The sequence below is a fragment of the Strigops habroptila genome, chromosome 8, assembly GCF_004027225.2.
Source record: "Strigops habroptila isolate Jane chromosome 8, bStrHab1.2.pri, whole genome shotgun sequence".
NCBI classification, from domain to species: Eukaryota; Metazoa; Chordata; class Aves; order Psittaciformes; family Psittacidae; genus Strigops; species Strigops habroptila.
The window spans coordinates 54706243-54727489 of NC_044284.2; the positions used below are offsets into that span (position 1 = coordinate 54706243).

Below are 21247 nucleotides of genomic sequence, written 5' to 3' on the forward strand. Positions count from 1 at the left end.
ACTAATTGCTAGAAGCTGGAAGAAGAATATGGGGAAGTATTGCCCAGGAAGGCAGGGATATGTGGGATCTGTTTCCTGTAACTTTCATGCCTGTTGTCCTCTGATTTCTAACAACAGAGATGCAGCTGTCCCTAATGGAGAGATTAATTTTGGTCTCGCTACTCATTCAACCAGCTATTTTTCATGAAACTCATGGAAACGTAATATCTCTAAGACCTTTATCACTGTCAAATTCAGTTGCAATTGGTCAAGCAGCTAAGGCAGACACACAGACAAAATGAGACTCATTTCCTTGCAGAATTTCCTAAAAACCATCTCCAATTCCCTTTCAGGATGTTGGTATCTGAGACTAAAGAAGAAGTAGTAGTTAAAAAATAACTTCTGCTGTCACCCTAGAATTCCCTTTAACCACCAATAAGCCCTGCTGAACCTTCAGGTCTCAAAAATGTAAAAGCAATAAATGAATAGTTTAGGTGAAAGACAGCACAAAGTGAACAAAAAGCAGAGACTGGGTGTGACTCATTGATGAACTGCCACCTGCAAAAAATTAGATGAGATGACAGAAGAGCATGGGATAGGGGTAACAACCTGAAACTGCAATCAAGATGGTGAGGATACAGACACAAGATAAGAGGTGCAGGGGAGAAGACTCAGCCAGAAGCGAAGAAATACAGAGAAAAGGAAAAAGATGACAAGCATGCAGACACACAAACACCACTCCAGGCTGGCAGAAAAGCAGAGACCTATCACAGAGACACAGCAATTTTTCTGTTTATTGCTTTTTGAAAAACGCCTTGTTCTGAATGGCTTTTTTCTCTTAATTCCCATTGACATTTGGGAAAGCTCCAGAGCAGAGCAAGAGCTAAAGCCCTCTCCCAACCTAAATCTTCAACCCACAGACATTACTCTTTAGTCATATTAACCACTCCCCTCAGACATTTCCAACAAATTGTTAATATCTTTTAAGCCCTGCTCTCCGTTGCCTTTCAGATTAGTCTTGCCCTTTCCTTTGCACTTAAGTTTAGCAAGTGTTACTAATAGGAATTTAACATTTACCAAAGAATTATTTTAACTATGGGTCTAATAGCCTTCGTATGGTGTTCTGAGCACCCAAGAGCCTCACTATCAGTTCTATATGCTTAGTTTTTTTCTAAGTTGCTTATAACACAAAGGAAAAATACAAGTTCATAGAAAAGCCAGTTCGTAAGAGAGGTGTTCAAAACCTTGAAAGCAGTTCCAAGAGGGGTAGCAGTGCCAAGAGGGAGCTTCCCCCCTTGTTTATATGAGCCACAACTCTGCGATCTCTCACATAATCAACTTCACCTTCCAACCATTCAATGAAAGAATCACTTGTGCTTGGTCTAAGTTATTTTCTCCTGTGTGCAAAAAGAATACCAATAGAAAAATGTAATAATTTTTATTATTAACTTGCAAATTTTAATTATTTTTTTTTTAATATACCACCATCAAACCATTTTGAGTTCTGTCCTTGCAGGCCACTGATTTAGCTGGCCTTATAGCACCATAAGTCATTGATAGCTTGAACGGATTTGGATTAGATATTAGGAAAAAATTCTTTACTGTGAGGGTGGTGAGGCACCTGAATAGGTTGCCCAGGGAAACTGTATATGCCCCAGCCCTGGCAGTGTTCAAGGCCAGGTTGAATAGGACCTTGGGCAACCTGGTCTAGTGGAAGATGTCCCTGCCGATGGCAGGGGAGTTGGAACTAGATGATCTTCAAGGTTGTCTTCCAATCCAAACCAGCCTTTGATTCTTTGATCAATATTTCTGTGTCACTGCATACAGCCATACCTAGGCCTAAGAGCACATTCTCGACTAGCACTGAGTTGGAGACAGTTGGCAGGGACGGTATTTGAACATATGTCTCTGTAAGACGCTTATGCTCCCACTGTCCACAAGGTCCCTACTCGCAAATAAACTTGTACATATTGATGGCTCTCAAGTCAACCTGTGCAAATGCCCTAGTCCAGGCTCACAGCTACTTAAGTCTTTCTGTTTTTCAAAGAAGACAAGCTTCTGTATCTATGTCTAATACTGACTTAAGACAATTTTTATGGGTCTGGATATGCACTCTGTTTTCATTCTGGTCCCATGACAACTATCTCTTCTCTCCCTGTACTTTAGCCTCCATGGGAAAGAAACCTGTGTACGCAAAAGGAAGGAATTTAATCTAGACCCTCATGGGATCCTCCTTTACAATGCTCAGGACAACACAACTGGAGCAAACCGTGGTACTCATGCTTGTGCCTTAAAATCTGATAGGGCAGGTAGGCTTTCAGTACCTCTGATGCTTCATTCTTCTCAAAACCAGGTCCTCAGCTTATGAACTCTATTTCCCTTCTACTCAAAGCAGGCCCGTGAGCCTGACCTGCTCTCTCTCCTTTCCCATGTGAAGAAGCCACGTGAATGCTTACCAAACAGCCAGCATGCAAAGCACCTGGGCACACAGAGAAATGAACCAGGTACTCCAGACCACTCTTACTGCATCAGTGAACTGCAAGACCGTTTCCCCACTCACATACATGGTATTTGATACCTGTCTCCTAGCCAAAAGGTAAGTGGAATCATATGGTTAAATCTCCAGGAAATACTTTCAAGATGCCTTCCAAGACTGATATTCTACATTGAAGGAAAAGAAAAAAAGAAGAATCTTTCTTTAAAAGCAAAAAACACCTTTATAATAACACTTTGCACTTTTATAGCATCTTTCATCTGAGGCTATCAAAGCACTTTGGGATACAGATACTGAGAAATCCATTACAAAAATTATAGATATTCCTAAATTGACTGTAGTCACTTGCCTTAATTTCCATTTCTTTACTGCTACTCCCTAATGGTGTCTGCATAGATTGATGCAGTCAATGCTACAGGCAACTAGATAAACAAATCTACATACAAGTACATACTCTGCCCCACGAACACGCTCTCTTACAGTAGAATAAGTATATTTCTACAGCACTGACCACTGTACTGAACTCTGTGAGGGAAAGAGGTATGCATGCTGCAACACCGTATACTGCTTTGCGCTTTCATTCCACTGCACTTCATTAAACAGACGTTCACTGTTCCTTAATTTTCTTTGAGCAGGTCCCTCTGTATATACCCAATATGAACAAATACACAGATTCCTTCTGGGTATGAGCCAACAGCTGCAACACTGAAAAATATCAGCTTCTTATATCATTAACTGAGTTTCCATGGTGCCCTGGGGCAGAGATATTGATGCTTGACAGCATTATCACTATAAAGTAACTTTACAACTCTATAATTTAACTCTCTGCTTCCAGTAATATTAAGAGCATTTGAAATTGTGGCTGTAAACCTTGACACTTTCACACAGACTTGGGAGTTGAAAGAGGATTTTGTTTTCTTTCCTCAAAGACAGCCCAAAACACGGTACTAAGAAATAACCACATACTGGAGAGATGATGAGCAAGGAGGTCACTCTTAGGAAAATCTGCAGGATTATGATTAATGCTATTTTTTGTAACACACAGAAAGGAACCTGTTTCTAGGAGCCTAGCGGAAGAAGGATGAAGATGCAGACTTCTGGAGGTCTTTTCCTGAGTATGTGCCCAATTTACTTTGAAATCATCTTGGCTACAAGCTCTAACTCAAGTTCAAACATAAACCACAGGGATAAGCTCTGCAGAGCTCCCTCAGCTTTATCAGCACAGCCTTTCATACCTAATTGGCTTTCGCTGGTAATGTTGCTTTTACTGGGTGGGAATGAACCTGCAAGGGCCACAATCTGGCTCATGAGGATCTTCTTTTAAGGATATCACTAACAGAGCTGGGAGGATCAGGACAGGCAGTTGCCAAAAAAAGAAATGTTAAAAAGCCCAAAATAACCAAGTACATTTGCCCTAGAGGACTGGCAGGTCCATGAAGCTCTAAAAGTTATAGATGCTTTTACTGGAATTGCAGTTGCATACAGATTTCTTTTCCCAGGACAGGCATTTACTGAGATCCAAATACTCTTTAAAAGGAATCTGGATATAAGCAAATGACTGTTTACTCCAGGGGATTTAACTTCTCAAGTCCCCAGTCAAGCAGCAGGCTGATATTCTGCTTGAAGCTAAGAATAGGAGTGAACCTAGTGGTCCCAATTGTGCCAAGACTCCAAGATATGAGCTCCTTTTAGGCACCTGAAGAGACTCTAGTCAATTCAAGCTTTCATTCTGTGGCTACAGCCACATAAATACATTTTTAATGTCCATAAACAGGAGAGAGAGTTCAGCAGTGCAACTAATCCCTGTTTAAGGGATGCAAAGCTTCCAATTCAACACATTCAGTGAAATCAAAAATATGAAGTGATATCTTTGCATGTTGGTTCAGCTATACTGGTTTAATGTATTGAAATAATTTCTCAGCTATTTGTAATGTGAAAAGACCTACCTTGGGACAACACTAGTAACATCTCTTTCTTCTGTGTTCTCCACCCATGGCTTCCAAAATGTTGTGGGGTTTGGGGTTTTTTTATGGGTTTTTTGTTTGTTTGTTTACAAGAGAAGTTTCATTAAATTCATTCTTTATATCAAGTTCATTAAATCAAAGAGGTGAAATGATGTTCTTAGAAAAGCCATACAAAGGAGAACTGTTCCACCAGACCCTCAGGCCAGACTTCCAGTCTCCTTTTCCACTCAGAAGTAATTTCAACGAGTAAAGCCATACGCATAGATGACTAAAAGCCTATCTTTGCATGAGGGCCTTCCCTACCTCACGGAAGCTTAGAATCAAGATTAAAATACACAAAAAAGCCACGGACATGCTGACAACTGTGGTGCTCACCTGTCTCAGTGATTATTCTTCCCTACAGCTACCAGGCTACAATCACACCAGTTCTTACCAGGTCTCAGTCATTTCTATCTGCCTACCTCATGGCTAGTCTTTGGAAGAGTAAAACCTTTTTTTTTTTTGAGAGAGAGAGTAAAAAAAGAGAGTAAAAAGCTCTCTTATGGGCTGCCTGCTGTGCAGCAGGGATCCAGTTCAAACACTAAAACATGAATCCAATAGATTTTAAAACTGTTGATGTGCGACTCCTTTACTGGCCATTCTTGGGTCAGGCTGTGATGGCTGCTGATCAGCAGCTGCAGAGGAAAGCAATTCTGGGTGTGTTATCAGAGCAGCACTCAGAGTCCTACAGCTGGGCATTCATCCTTCCTCCCCCTCTTTTATCCTTTGTTCCCTGCCCAGCTATGCGGCTGGTGTGTATCTAGACAGCTCAGCAGTTGAGCTGTTGGTGGTGAATGTTACAGAGTGGTTTACATGCCTTGTGTCATAAGCCCCCTAAATGCCTAGTAAAACATGGTATTTAATGGAAGCGTATCAGCTCATTTTAAAGCTTCTTCACCTGGCACTGAGCAAACTGTTGCTCTGCTGCCTTTTTAATCAGTTACCACCAAATGTGTGCATGTGTGAGAAGGGTTTTAAACATTTCTCTGTCCACTTCCAGGCAACTAACCGACAAGCCTGCAATCCTCTTATTATGCCTTCAAAACAGAGTCCATCCACTGTTATCTACAGCACATGTTATCGTAGAGTATTCTGCAGAGCCAGGCTTATAGAACATATCCCTAATGTTTCTCATACACCAGGCATATATCAGTTAGACACAGACCTACCAGGCACACACATACCTCTGAAGGAATGTACAACAGGGCATTCAGGAAGTTACACCTGATGCAGTGCTTTGCTTGCAGGATGAAAATACAAGAGACACTCAAGCAGTAACCATTACTGCTATTTATGCTAATTGAGACCTGGGACATTCATGCAACTGTGTTAACTCTCTATGTTAGGAGAGGCCAGAAATTCAACACTATGCAGGATGCTGTTATCCCACCATATATGCCCCAAACATATACTGCCTGCACAGACTCTTGGAAGATCCTTCGCTCCTGGATTTCATTTAAATAGTGCAGCTTCAGGAGCAAATTTGTTTTATAGAACATACCAGGTATAATCCTCTGAATTCTGAACATTTAAGGTATTTCATTTAGGAGAATACATTCAGCCATACTAACTGGAGTAATCTGGAACAGATTTCCACTTTTCATAATACCTTCCCTTCCTGTTTTTTTTAATTTTCTTACTTTTCTTATTGAAAGAAAAGTTACTGTCCACATTGTCAGAATTCAAAAAACACTTACCAGACTGGAAGTCTGTCTCCCACTTTCACGCATGTAAGGTATCCATTTATCTCAATAATTACAATGTAAGTTTCAGCTGCACAAGTCTAAACAAAGTGCATAATATTACCCAATGTTTAAATATACCTATTGCAGGCTCACCTACAGGTTTGTATAGATGATAGAGTTAGGACATAAACCCTGAGGATCATGAAGAGATTCAAAACAAAAAACCCCTAAGAGACCTAATCCACTTATATAATGGCATGAAAGGAGGTAGTACTATGATCTTATTTGCCACAAATGCTGACAAGGAAAGAAGCTGACAGAACTACATGCTGCCAGTGCAAACAGAAGACTATTCAGAGTTCGTTCAGTTTTCTCACCTGTCAATGGGAGCAATGTTAGGCTAAATTGATATTTTGTAGAACCTGGAGATCCTAATTTATTTTGGTCTCTGCATGGAGCCAGTATGGCTAGTTTCTGAATGTGGGGTGTGATCTGCTTTGTAGTCTCCCTTCAAGGCCACAGGTTCCCTGAACTTGAAGCTGAGTCTCAGTCGGCACTGCTTAATCCAACACTAGCTTTGAACAATTCTAGCCTTCCTGATCCTCTTTCTATTAAAACAAAACAAAGTAAAATAAAACCCCACACAACTCAATAACATCACAGTGGGATGAACAACATCCCGAGAAATACGTCTTTGAAGGCAGATTTCCTGAATACTTGCCCTATCAATTCACAGTTTGTGGGCTCACTGTATTTCCTTCATTTGTTTGCTTGACTTGCTGCCTGCATGTAGCTAGATAGTTAATAGAAGCATGCCTGTCCTTGGAGGCCAATATGAACTGACTGACTGTGTCTTTGGTTCAGGTCCATTAAAAAATCTGAGCATTAATTAATCACTGACTTGCAAATAGCTTGGAGGAGCTGTTCAAGCTAAATTGGAATGCTCTGCAATTGGTTTACTTTTGGTCACAAGCATATCAGTGATATGAAACTTCTCCTCTGCCAGGATAGGATGTGCGTAAAACCAGCCACTCCTGTGTTAGAGCAGACCAGCCTAAAGACTGCTTCAAGAAGCTTCATTTCTTTCTCTAACTAGGAAGATGCACACATAAAGAAGAGCTGTCTTAAGCAGCAGTCTTATAGAATCCCTCCATTGAAAACGAAAATGCCAGTGAAGTGTACTACATGGGCCAAGAGCCTTCCCCGCTTGTGTCTGCCTAGCCAGTCAAAACCAGCTTCTCCTCCTTTTTCACTCAGCTAGGTGAAACCACAAGTGTCAAAATCAAGCTGCTGCTTGAGCTTCCCATATATCACCACCAAGGAGGATCTCTCTGTGATCTGGGGCTTATTTGCTATGCTCTAGCTGCTGATGGTCACAATGAATGAACTGCAAATGATGCAGCTCCGTCTGCAGAAGGCAAGCCAAGCAAATACAGAGAGATGTTAGACCTACACCTGAAACCTCTGTAATGTGAAGCACGAAACAAAAATCCTAATGGAAAAGGAAGCTAAGCCAGTATGACCTACATGTTGTGAAGAAAAACATATTCAAGGGAATCGTGATCTCATTTGTATAGGGACTCTTCCCACTCCTCACTGCAAAATGTGTTCTTGATAAATAAGGAATATAAATGAGCAGTTATCAGTACAATGAGTGCTAAGTGAGAAGGAAAGTTAACACCCTAACAGTTATGACAATATTTTCCTCACTGGTAAGATACACTACATACATGTAAGTTGCAAGAAGCTATTCCTTGGAATCGGCTTATATTCCAAATGCTCAAGTCTGATAAGTCACCTTAATATATTCATCCTGCCCCTTCCCCCAGATTTCACTTTCAGTGGAGAAACCAAACCAGAAACCCACAAATGATTAAGAATTACTTTCCATGCTCCCTATTTCTCACTCTTAGTCCCACACAGTGTGCACATATGCATGGATGGTGAAGAATTATGTCTCACATGAAAATTTCCCCCTTGCTACCCTAAAGCTATAAGTCTTCCCCTACTTCTGAAATGTAGCAGAAAGGTAAATAAGCAATCACAGCCTTCTGCAGTGTTTCTAAACCTGTGGAAATTTCAAAAGCTACCAAGATAGAATGACAAAATGAAATAACACACCCAAGCTTGAAGTATGGGCACTGGTTATTTGATTGAGCATGGTGACAGAAAGAAAAAGAAAAACATAAAAACAGATCATAAGAGCAGTCAGAACAATTCTACAAATTGCTGATACATTGGGATAGCCAGATGGATACGTGTTTTTTGAGGAATGACACACTGCTTCCATTTGAGCACTCAAAAATGCGAACAACTTTGTCGGTTTTGTTTGCAGAGCTCGCTTTCTCTCTCTTTGTCAACTGGTATTAAAGATCTGGCCCTGAGGCAGCTGTAGAACCTAATGGATCCTTTAGAGCCTTTTGGCTGCAGTTCAAAGGCAGAGAAGATATTGTAACTTAGTAACAAAGATGCACTTTCAACTTGCTATTAAAACGATAATACAAACACAGGGATAATGGGACAATAAGGAGAGAAATGAAAAAAAGAAAGTCTGTGGAAGAGAATGGATCACAGGCTCTCCAGAAGTAGTTTCTATAATAAGTGTGTGAGACAATCTCCTACAAGAGGGAAATGGCTTATTTGATCTAATATGCCTTTCTCTTCTTGAATTTCCACAGTATGGAGAATCAATATGAGGGAAATTAAAGCATCAGGAGCAGACTCACATTTCCACTTGTGTGTTCCTATCTCAGCAAACTCTTATTGAGGTAGAAGTATTTACCTTAAGAGCCCAGTTCACGTGTGCTGCAAGAGGAGGAAGGATTTCAAAAGGATACATGCTTCTTCTGTGTAGGGGACAGCAGAAGAAGGTCCACCCAATACATAGCTGTAGAATGAGACTTCCAGAGTGTAGCAGTAGGATGTATCATTTAGCAGCCCACCAAGAAAACGCCGACCTGTCCCCGCTTTCACAGCATCTCTGTTGAATGATGTACTGGACTGCAGGAGGAAGAACACAGAGACATGAAGAGCGTTTGTGAGTGGAACAAGGGAAGGGTTGGGAAGGAGTCTGTTAAAATCAAAACCAGTTAAATTTACATTGCCAAATCTCATTTACACTATATAAGAATGCACTATTTTTTGAGCATGGCATGGAGAGACCATTAACAGAAACACAGTTCTGTCACACAGACTATAAATAATGCCTTGCAGACTTTCACAAAATTAATCTGAGTTCACTAGTAACATCAGTGTTTCTCCTCTTCTTTTGGATAACACCAAAAAAGCTTGTCATATGCATGAATTGAAAGTGAACTTTCCAGACCCTCCATTCTCAAAAGTTAAGCTAGACAATTATTTGGATATTGGGTTCCTTCTCTCTACTGCATTCCCCTGTGCCAGAACCATTCTCCCCTGCCCATTACTCTGGGCTTTTTTAAGCAAAGTAGAAATACAATGGCATTTACACTTTAGTAAAACTCTCTCACCTAAGATATTTGACTAGTTCTTAAATTAGGTCACACAAATTTCTACTTCACTAACTTAAATGTTAATGGGGTGTTGCTCTCTGGGTGCAAAAATATACTGCACAACTTTACAGCATTAGCAGCATAGTATGAAAGACAGTATTTCATGCTATTACTGAAGATCTGGCTTTAAAAACCCTACAGCTGTATGACTATTCATCTGAGGGGTGGAAGGGAGGACTCCCAAGAGTTTTCATAAATGAGTTTTAGCTCTCCTTTGAAGGCGTGACATCTGGAGACTGAAGGGGAGCTCATCTTCAGGTTGCCTGAAGTCTCAGCTTGTTCCTACCAACTAGGCAGAAAAATGGATTCTGATTTCATTTTGGTTATCAGAATACGGGTGTATGGAGCCAGCTCAAAGGAAGAAGACAACAAAGGTGTCAGAACATGATCTTGTGGTTTGTGAGCAGAAGCATCACCCTTCTACTGAAGGGGAATGAGCTAGTTCTATGGCTGTATTTGGCACAGTGAAAACAAATAAAATGTCGGAGAATTTATTCAAGGCAGACATTAGGGACAGAAGTACTCCAGTGATTAGGTGACTCAGTTACTGATATAGAGCACCTATGAAGATCTCATCAAATATGCTTAAGAACAAAGCGGGCAAGTAGTTGCTGAATATAGTTCAGCATATAGCATGTCTTTTGGATACAGTTTAGTCTCGATGTCTTTTTCAGCTCTATTTCCCATGATTTCAATCAGTCTAGAAGAAGGTTATGAGTTGAATTCCTCGTAGAGGATCCTTGAGATAAATCTTACATAATATCTTCATCAGAGTTCTTGGCATGGTAAAGGAGGACCATGCTAACAAAATTTGCTGACATACTGTGGAATGAATCATCATTATGGAGGAGGCTCTGAATATCATACCAAAAAGAAGCGTGGGATGAGTTTGAGGACCGGAGTGATAGTAGTTAGGTAAAACTCAGCCGCTCAAGTGCCAGGTCATGTACTCAGGGCCTAATAAAAAACAATCTCGGCTATAAGCTGAAACTTCATCAGCTGGAAATAGATGAAGAGTGTCTGATATATTACTTCACTGAAGTGATTGTTGCTTTCTGGCAGAAAATAACTCAGAGGTTGGATCTAGTTATTGGCAAAATTATTCTTGCCATTCAAAAGTGAATCATAAGTAGCCTAAACAAATTAAGGTAGGCCAAAAAAAAAAAAAGAAATCGAAATTAGGAACTTTCCAGAGTTTGAATTTTTAGAACACTATTTTGTGGAGTTTGGGGGTTTTGGTCATGGTTTGTTTTGGGGTTTTTTGTTTGTCTTTGTTTGTTTGTTTAGTAGAAAAGTTCCAGTTTCAGGTGTGCAAAACTACTTGAAATGGCAATGGCATTAATAAAATCACCTGTTCATTTCTTTGCCGGGTAATGCTGCACTTTCAGGAATAAAAAGAAGCTGAACCTTCATATAGATGCATAAACGTAGATTTTGGAGGTTAAGTTTGTCCTCATTTTGAAAAAAAATCTGATGTCGTATACAAACTTGATGTCTTGAGTAGAAGTAACATCTCTGATTTGACTCGAGAAGGTTGCAGTAGAGAAAACATAGCATAAACCTTTCAAATATGAGCACATGCATGGTTTGAAACAGTGACTTGGGTTTGGCTCTAGAGGAAATGTTATAAGCCAGAATGTGATTTGATATTTTAGATGAAAAGAAGAAAATTACAGATTCAAGAAAATTCAACCAATGACAAGGGCGGGCAGCAGGTGCTTGCTTGAGTCCAACCTACTCACTGTTTCAAGTCAAGATAAATGGAGTGGAGAAATAAACAGATAGAACTTTGACCCTTCACCACGACTGATCTTGGCAACTGATAATGCTGAAACAAAGGCTATGAAAAGCCATGTATTGTGGCAAAGAAAAAGCCTTCTGCATACCCATTTATTTAATCAAATTCTAATTAGGGGATAAGAGGCGAGGGGAAGGGGAAAGGACACAGGTAAAGTTGTCTGTAAATGTGTCTCTTGTTTTTCTGGGAGAATCTATTGCCCTAAAACCCCTGCAAAGCTGAACTGAAGCAATCATTAACCAAATGCACTGAGCAGGCACAGCAGGAGAACAGCTAAACAAATATTAATTTCTCCAAGGCTGAACTGCATGGCAGTGTCAACAACAGCAAAAAGTACAAAGTCTGGAGGGTGGGGGGAAACACCTAAGACTTTGAAGTTCTTAAATAAGGATATTTCTATAAAATCAACAGTAATTCATTATTAAAACACGGATACATTAAAGCTTACAGAAGGACTCTGCTTCCCTGCTTGTGAACAAATAGCTATCTACAGGATTAGGAGGTGCCAAGCAACAAGAATCCATTGTTAAAAGAGCCAAGCAAGAAGGGTGAAGGATTCCCCCACTTTCTCATGGCAAGAAACCCACCAGAAAACTTACACCTGGATTTCACACACACGTGGGAGCTTCAAGGTGTGCTGACCCTCTGTCTACATCTCAGGCATTAGTGGCAGCTTCCCCAGGCCTTCCTACCATTCATTCCTCCTCACCATGCTGAGCTGAATATCTTCTGTATGACTGGTTTCCCCATTGGGAATGACAGTGAATGGCCAAGCAGCACAAATTTGTAAACCTATTGGATCTTATTCAGATGTTGCAGCAGACAAAGAGATGTGTGGAAGGAAATAAAAAAATAACGAGGTGTATGCAAATTCTTTCTTGAGTGGTCTCAAAGCAGGAAAAATAAACCTTGCTCAGACCTCTCAATGTGCCAGAATCTCTGTCTCCAGGGCAGTCTTGTCTCTTAGCTAGTAAGGACACTCTACCACACAGTGTCTCTCCTCAGTGAATTCAACTCCTTGGTAGCTGGCTTACAAGCTTAACAGCTTAGGCAGCTCCCATATGGCTGAGGGATACTCTCAGTTTCTCAGCACTGCTCCATCGTCCCACTAACAACTACCGGAATGAATGCCCTGAGCAGTTCATATTCACAAAGTAAGGGCAGTTTATTGATTGGCTCTGAATGCCTGCAGCAATGTATCACAAGAATGGATCCAAAAGACAAAGGGGGAGAACAGCACGTATCTCACACACCTGAGGCTGAATTTGCATCCTGATGGACTTGGAATCTGAGTGGTTCTGCTTGGTGGGAGCTCCCACTGGTGTGACCTCCTCCTCAGTGCATGTGTGACTTCATGGGGGATTGTCTTGCTACAGCATCGAGAAACCCCAGGTTGCACAAAAGTTAAAATTGGAGGCAAAACCCAGTAAATTAGGGTTCACTGTTCAGCGGAAGAAGAGATGCCAAAAAGGGCTGAAATGTCAAGCAGGCTCAGTGGCCAGCCACTGATGAATGGGAGCTTCAGTTCTACCTTTCACTGATGGCAGGGCAAAGGGAGAGGGTACAAAATGGTACTTCTTCATACCAGACTTGTTGGGGAATGAATCTTTGTTATCTTCTGAAATTGCTCAACACAATAGGGAGGAAAAGGATCAAGGTATGACCACAGTGCAAGTCAGACCTTGCCAGGCTCCTAGCATGGCAACCAGGGTATAGACTGCACATCACTTATGATCAATCCTAAGGTGTTTCTCCAACCCAGCAAGAAAGGAAATGATAAGGTACAAATGACTCAGAAAGTAATTAGGAGAAAAATCATCAACCAGACACAAGTCTGGTCACAGGCTTTGATAGATTAAGAAAGATGAATTTCTGATGTAGCAAGGTCTAAGGGGTTCCTGAAATCCAACAGATAGTTTTCACCAGCTGTTCACATCTACTGCAATGCAATTGATTGCTTATGTGCCCATGGAAGGAACTAGCAAACTGCCTATGTCTTCAAAAACTTGAGCTCTAGTGTGCACATGAATGTTTCACAGAAGATCATTTGTCCTCACTGAGTATCTGCATGAAACTCAGAACAACAAGAAATTGCCATTTGCCGATACAGACAGATGGTGTAGGTCCAAGAAGTGTTTTACAAAAGGATGTAGCATGTTCAATTGTATGCTCACCAGAATCAGAGAATCATGTTAGAAATCTTTACTGGAGAAGAGTAGAGACATAAAACTAAGAAGATTCGCAATTAAAGAATGGTTTTATATTACAACACATAATTAAACAATATTGCTGGCTCACCCTATGCCATTTCCATTTGGGAAATAACCTGTATTTCACAAAGAGGCTAATGACCACTCCCAGCCCCCCACCCCCCAAAGCAAGCCAAAACCAGAAAAATTGCCTATATTTTGCTTGTTCTGTAGTTGAGCAATAAGCACTTTACCTACTGGGGTAAACTGGGATTACGCATACAAATTGCTTCATGTTCTTCACCTACCAGCACCAGCAATGGCCAAGTGTAATCAGGACTCAATTACAACCTCACCAGAGTTATCCGCTGATGCTGCTCTTATAGCTGAAGAGTAAGCTTTTTTCCTAAAGCAGGTCTGACCTCTATGAGCCCTCAACTCACTGCCCCAGTGTAGCAAAAAACCTGATAATAAAAAAGTTAGTAGTTAGTGCTCTAGAAAAAAGTAATGACACACTTGTCATCAAGGAAGAATAGACGTGCCACTGGGAAATGGACTGGAGCCCAGGCAATGTCAAATCCATCTCAGTGAAGAGTTTTACAGTATCAGCTATAACTCACTCACTCTCATTTTCTGGAATGCTTTATTGGAGTCTGCAAAAGTTAGAAAGAGAGCACAGAAATGCACTGGCTTTGAAATCCTTGCCACAGAAGAGTGTAAATAGCAATATTGCAAATTGTGACTCTTCTCTTTGCCCCTCCACAGGGTGCTGTAAGAGAGGTGCAACTGGCAGCTCACTTTCCTCATATGGATATAGCTAATTACTGCCATGGTGTGCCCAGCAGCCACTGTTTTGACCCTGCCATTCTTGCAGCTGGTAGCCCATCAAGCTATCCTTACAAGCAAAACTTATCTCCTTACTTCTCTGGAAGCACTGAGGAAACTTCTCACTTCAAAAGACAACTTAAGTGTCTCCTCACACCTGGTCCATTAACTCTCTTAATAGACTGGAAAGCATACGTGTTAGTGGTTTTTGTGATAGACTACCAACTCCATGCCAGCTGGGTCTGGAGACTTGGAAATCATGGTATTTGGGAAGCTGCTATCAGGCAGCCTGCTTTAAATTTATTTGGCAAAAAAGCTGCAGCCAGCATCTGAAATGATGAGAGTAATAAAAAGAAAGGGGGGGGGGGGGGAAGGAAAGGAGAGGAAAAGAAGGAAGAGAAGAAAAAAAGAGAAAAAAAAGAAAAAAAAGAAAAAAGAAAAGGAAAGAAGAAAATCCCACAAAGGCAGAAAGCTGACCTGAAGGAAGTAGCAGGCAAGGAAGAATAATCCTGGGAGCAGAGATGTGATGAAATGGGAACAGAGCTCAAAATCACTGCCTGATCCCACCTTGAAACTTTGCCATGTTTCTGATGCAAAGGAGGAAAACTTATTTAATCTCAAAATCATTTGTGACTACTGAAATTTGGGAAGAGAAGGCTTTGAAAAGTTCAGGATAATTTCAAAGAGGGATCCCATTACTCGGAGTTTTTCCAGATCCCTTAGGGACAGAGTGGACTGATATTCCTGTGAAAAGGGCTGGCTCACTCCCACTGATGGCTCTGCAGTTGACAGCATTTTGTTTCATAACTTTTGTGCCTGGTAGGAAACAGTGAGGTGGGCCCCAGACTTTGGGTTTAACAAGGGAATATTCTCTGAACTAGAATATGATTTACCGAAAAAAAAGACATGAAGGGGAGATCTGAAACAGTTTGACTCGTCCTAAGAATGTAGGGAGAAAAGCCTAAAACTGAAACCCTAAGACCAAAGAACCTCAAATCCTAAGAGATTTCACAGTTTTACTTACCTGTCTTTTTTCGCCTGCTTCCTCCTGCTCAGTGGAATGCAGACAGCAATCACCCTTTGCACATCGCAGGAGTACCACGAACACAACCTGCCTAGCACCACATTGTCAGGCTTTAAAGTGCAATTCTCCTCAGAGAAATAACAGTTTAAAGGTACTTTGTCACCACACACACATCTGCTCCCTGAGGGGCTTCATTATCCCTTTAATGTGTAGTGAAGTAATACCAGATCTTTCCCCATCCCTCCCAAGTGTCTTTTTGTCATGCCTGCTTAAGTTTGCTGATAAAAACACATATTTGCATGGCCATTAGCAGAGGGGTTGGAAGGAGGGAGCTTTATAAGCTCTCAGTTTATGCCTCAAAACCCACACTACCAAATGAGCTCCCTTTTTGGAAACACTTGTAGTTAGAAAAGCAACTGAGTTTCATGCTTCAGGGTTTCAGCTGTTCACCTGCAAGAACTACAATAGCTGCACATTTCACTGCTCATTAATATCCATGCTCTGCTCTCTACAGTGATCTGCCATACAGCTCCAGGACTGATGGAGGTCTTCACAGCCTGCTGCTGTCTCTGCACCTTGTACTAGTTACACTGGCAGGACCAGTGCAGGGATTTGGCCTGAGTTTCACATTCCATGGAATTCATTCTTACATGCAGCAAAACTAGTTGTACTCACAGCTCCCACTTCCTCCAGTACTACGCCACTGAAGATGCTTACCAAGTTCACTGGCTTCACTATAGCAGCTAATGCAACTGGAATCAAAATCAAAATGGCAGCTCTTCTGAGAGAGCTTCTTAAGCATCATCCTACAGCCAAACAAAGCAGGGTTGGGTGGCCTTGCCTGAGACCAAGGGCTCCCCTACAGAACTGAGCAGCCCATCACAACCTACTTGGGAAAGGCAAGAGGATGTGGCAGATTTTACCCCATCCTCTAAGTAAATCTCAGTTGGAGCTCCTCTTGCCGTTAGATTTTGCCACCCCAAACACAGAGTGTCAGGTCCTCTCAGCTCCGTCAGTGAGTCTGCCTCTTCCTGTCACCAGAAGTGCACTTAGCCATGCATGGCAATGTCACCTACTCAGCCGTTAAACTATGCAAAAGCCTGTTGCCCATAAACCAGGGAATTAGTCTGGAACTTATCTCCATTTAAAGAACCAACATAGTCTGTGACCAGTGATATAGACAAATAAGGGATCTGCAAATGCTTCAGGGTGACAATGAAGAAAAGGTCTGCTTTTTCCTCCCTGTTGGTTTTTTTTCTAATAGCAACCTCCGCACATCCTTCCCCAAAGATGCCAAGGCTGGCATTTCGTAGTCTAAGCTCTACAGAATAATCACACCATTTAGAAAAATAACTCGTGTCTCTGGAGTTCTCAGTTTCCCTATTTGTCAGTAGAAAACAAGACATTTCCTCAAAATATACAATAAAATAGCCTGTAGCAATAGCCTGCAATGCTTCTCTTTACCATAGTTTTATGAGTGTGTGTGCATTCTCCTGGGAGTGCTTTCATAATCATTTATACAAATGACAGGAACTTGGGACAATGAGAGCAAAAAGGGAAATACAACCATCATGCATGCTGTTGCTTTGAATAGTCTGCAGAAAAAGTGGTTTGCTCTGTGGCAAAGAGATGCTCTGCTCACTTGTAGGTCTAAATCAGGAGATTACAACCCCTTCTAAGAAGGGGCAGCATGCTGTACACTGCCTCCAGAGCAACCCAGTGCAGTCCATTGCTCAAACTCCTCCTGGCCTCTTTCACTGCTCTGCAAACAGTTCTATCAGACAGACATGTACTCTACATACATTAAAATATCACAGTTAAAACACCCGGGAAAGAAATCCTGGGAGGGGAATGAGAGTCCAGTTCTTAACCAACTTCCTAGCCCTCCTTCACAGCACAGTTTGTCCCAGCCACATGAAATTTGCAGTGTTCTGCAAGAGATATAGCTTGCATTTGAATGTAAAGGAGCTCCTCTCATTTGTGCTGCTCTGAAAGGAGGCTGCCACCTGCTCCTGGCTTGTTGACATTAGGTAAGAGTAACGATGGCCTTTGAAAATACACCATAAAATTGCTGCAAAACCTTGTTTCTTCTGTGGATATTCAAAATTTCTACCTGTGTGTGGATGGAGAAGGGACTGTCAACTCCTCTAAGCACAGCAAGGTACTGAAAGAAAATCCATTTAATCATAAACTTCTCCCTCTCCCCCCACCTTCCTTTTCTTTGCAATACAAATTAATTCAACCCTCTATATAAAAAAAGGGGTGGATTGGTCCAGCACAATGTAATGGAGCAGTTTCATTTAGCCATCACTCTCCAGAGGGCAGAGATCTTCTGAGACAAAGCCTATAATGCTTGGAAGCACAGGCTTTACAATCTGTTCCCTGTGCCACCAGAAACGTGTTTCCTCTCTCTGCTCACCCAGCCTCCATGAAGTATAAATAAATAAATGAACTTATGGAGCAACATGTCCAAGAAGCGGCAAGCAGAAATGCATCCCAGAGGGGTGCTAAAGCGTATAATAGCTGTATTTGTCTTCCTCGAAATGCCCTGGTACAAGACAACAAAAAAAGAGGTAGGATCATTTGTTGTGCTCAGGTTTTAAGAGATTTCTGAGTAGATTTGTTAAGCTTGCTTGATGTTAACAAAACCTACCTGAATGCAACAGCCTTTGCCTTCCTGGGACAAGGGTCATTTCTTGCCAAAACAGTGGAGAGGCACTTAAGAGATGGTGGTGCAAGTGAGTATGGATTTTACTTTGGGATGAATTCTAGGTCTGAGAAACTTGCTCACTGCTCCCCTTCCCCTGCTCATCCACATGCCACATAAACCAGTGGTTCTTTATTTTGGAGCAGATTATTGGGATTTGCTCATTCAATGTTCACGAGCTGCTATTACTCCCTCAGGCACTTGTGCCAGCACACCCTTCAGAAATGGCCCAAAGAACACTGGGATTAGTAATAGGGATCACAAGACTGCAAGAGAGATGTCCAGCCAGGGTAAGCGATAACAACCCAGCAAGGCTGCCATGGGTAGATGGAAGGAGGTTTTCTGGAAGGAAACATCTTCCCTAAGAAAGCTTGGATGGATGAGGGAGGTACTGTGGAAATAGGAAGAATAGACCTGGAATATGTGGATAAAAGGAAAACAATAGAAAATATAGATCAACCTTGGTTGCTCAGTTTTAGATATCCAGGCTAAAAAAGCCCAAACAAAACAAACAACAAAAACCACGACAAAAAGTACCAAGGCAAATCATTCCATATCTGAATTTTCTTATATTACTGAGACAATGATAGTCTCAAAAATATGTTTTAGATCACAATGTTATGGCACTGGGGTCAACAACATGTTTCCCTAAAGGAAACCAGGTGGGTTGTTGTTCAGAGACTTCACCATTGAGTGCTTGGTATAAAACATAGGGAAATGCTGACAAAGAACCCAGGCTGGCACTTCGGAAGCCTGGGTTTTATTCTCAAATTTTCTCAAGCAGGTCACTTCCCATTCACTTTCTGTCTCTCTCCCAGCACGATAGGCAGCTCTTGGGGTTGTGGACTTTCTCAGTGCTTACCCAGTGCCCAAAATGATGGTACCCCAAATTTTTATCAGAGTCTTTGGCTAACCACTGCACACAAAGATCAACACACTGTGTTTCTAAGAAAGGTGCTCTGCTGGGAGGTTAAATACAAGAAAATGAAATGACAACTCAAAGGTATCCCAAGTACCACCAGTTTGGAGTCCAAAGGAAAAAAATCCAAGAAGATTAAGCCAAGTACCTCTAGCCAGTCTTTTTCTCTTAACTGGAAAGAAAAGCAATCTTTATGAAGTGATAAAGCCATCCAAGAATGGCTGTGGTTGTTTCTTTTAAATGAACCAGAGAGAACAGATGGTCTCCTCCTCTCATACTGTCACAAAGGTCGAAATTAGCCACCCCTAAGACTAGCAGGTTCTTGAAATGCTCAAGTGCTTGTGTCTGGTCATTATGACTAATCCACTCTCCAGAACAAGAAAGGTCAAATGAAGAACATCCCTCCAAATACTGCAACAACTCCTAGCCATGGCTGATGTGTAATGCACTCAGACGTGATGTCAACAGCTGCTCCTAAAACCCAATGAGTCAGCCTTTCAAAAGAGCTTGTCAACTTTCACTGTTAGAGCTTTCATACAGATTATATTTACTCCCCAATGTTTAAAAATATCCTTCTTAAACCTTGAAAATATAAAACCTTTTCCTTACAGGATTTTCCCTTTTTTCCCAGACACCTGCCCAAGTATGTCTAACTTATTTGAGAAGCAAAACTTCCTAGCTCTTCATTTTTCTCTTCACGTGCTGACAGCTAAACCAAAGGCAGTCCCCTGTTTCTGAACTCATGTACAAAGAAGAATTTCCAGTCCCTTTCACAACTTTTGCCTGCAAACCACAGTCAGCCTTACAGAGAACTGTGAGGTTAAGTGTTCTGCTCAACAGACAGGGTACAGAGACATTGGATGGCTTGCCTTTGGTCCTACAACAGGCGTGCAGGCGCAAATCCCCTATCCATCCCCTACTTTAATCACCAATCTCCCCTGGATGCTGTCATTTAAATAAAACGGCCTATTGGAAATGACAGGTGAAGAAAGCAGCCCAGGCATGAAATGCACTCTAAAGTATATTAATAGAAGGTTGCCAGACAAAACGGCACAAGGCATTTGATCGCATCATCTTAGGCTTGTTGTTCATGCTCCTTTGCATCTGGCTGTGTGATTTCTGCCAGATTCTCGGCTGGAGGAGCAGGCTAGGATTTGCCTGCTTTCCCTAACCCGTGCCGGGCTCAGCTGTAATCATGCAGAGCACTGAAAGAAATCCCTTTGAGTCGGGATTCATTCCGAACATGTAAAACCCAGACAAATGACTGCTTCTCCAAAGTGAATCCCATTTCACAGCAAGTAGGTTATTAGTGTGGAACTCCATACAAGTAGCCTGCATTCAAAAGCCCTCTGCATTATTAATAGAAGATGAGCTTTTGACATCAAAGGAGAACCATTATGTACGCTAAACGGTGGCAAAAATTGTACCCGCACTTCAAACCTTTTCAGTTCTTTGTCCCTTGTAAATCAATCAAGGTTGACAGATGCTTTAAGGAGAGTAATCTTTTCAATGATACTGTCAATGGATAACATAATGGAACATTGTCTCTGTGCTGTGTGAAGACATGGAGCTAGTCAATTATGGACAACACTTCATGCAGCCGCCAGTTTTCACTTGAAGTGCTGCTGTTGAAGTATTATAATCCCAACAAATGGCCGCAGCAGCATACAATGTAAATGAGACCTCCTGAAGCTTTGGAAAATTAATTAGTAACAACAGTGGTCCATTCCCACACTTTCAAACACCAGCCTGGTAATGTTAACGATGCATTTCCCCCCTTCCCTTTGAGCAGTCAATAGGGCATATTTACATACACTATTTTTAATCTTCAACACTTTTTTTATCCCACTTTTTAAATGCAGGAAGCTCTGGATTCCTTTCCTCACTTTTCAAGCAGCAAAATTCAGCCCTGATATTTCCAACCAGTCACATAACCCACATGACTGGAGCCGAAAACAAGAGAACAGAGACCTGGAGACAGCAGTAATATTCGCTCCTCTTGCTTCACACATGTTGGACACTTTGTGTCTTTCTCCTTTTCCAACACTTCTATCCCCTCAGCTGGCCTGAGAAGAATAGCTTGGATGGATGGCA

At 41.5% G+C, this 21247-nt stretch overlaps 1 protein-coding gene across 2 annotated transcripts in view; it reads right to left on the reverse strand.

Moving 5' to 3' along the window:
• The window catches only part of AGBL4 (ATP/GTP binding protein like 4), a 956884-nt gene that overhangs the window by 96722 nt on the left and 838915 nt on the right, over window positions 1-21247 (reverse strand). For both annotated transcript variants that reach the window (XM_032920116.1, XM_032920115.1), the window contains exon 4: window positions 8999-9161. In XM_032920116.1, coding sequence (XP_032776007.1) covers window positions 8999-9161 — 163 coding nt within the window. The remainder of the gene's footprint in view (window positions 1-8998; window positions 9162-21247) is intronic.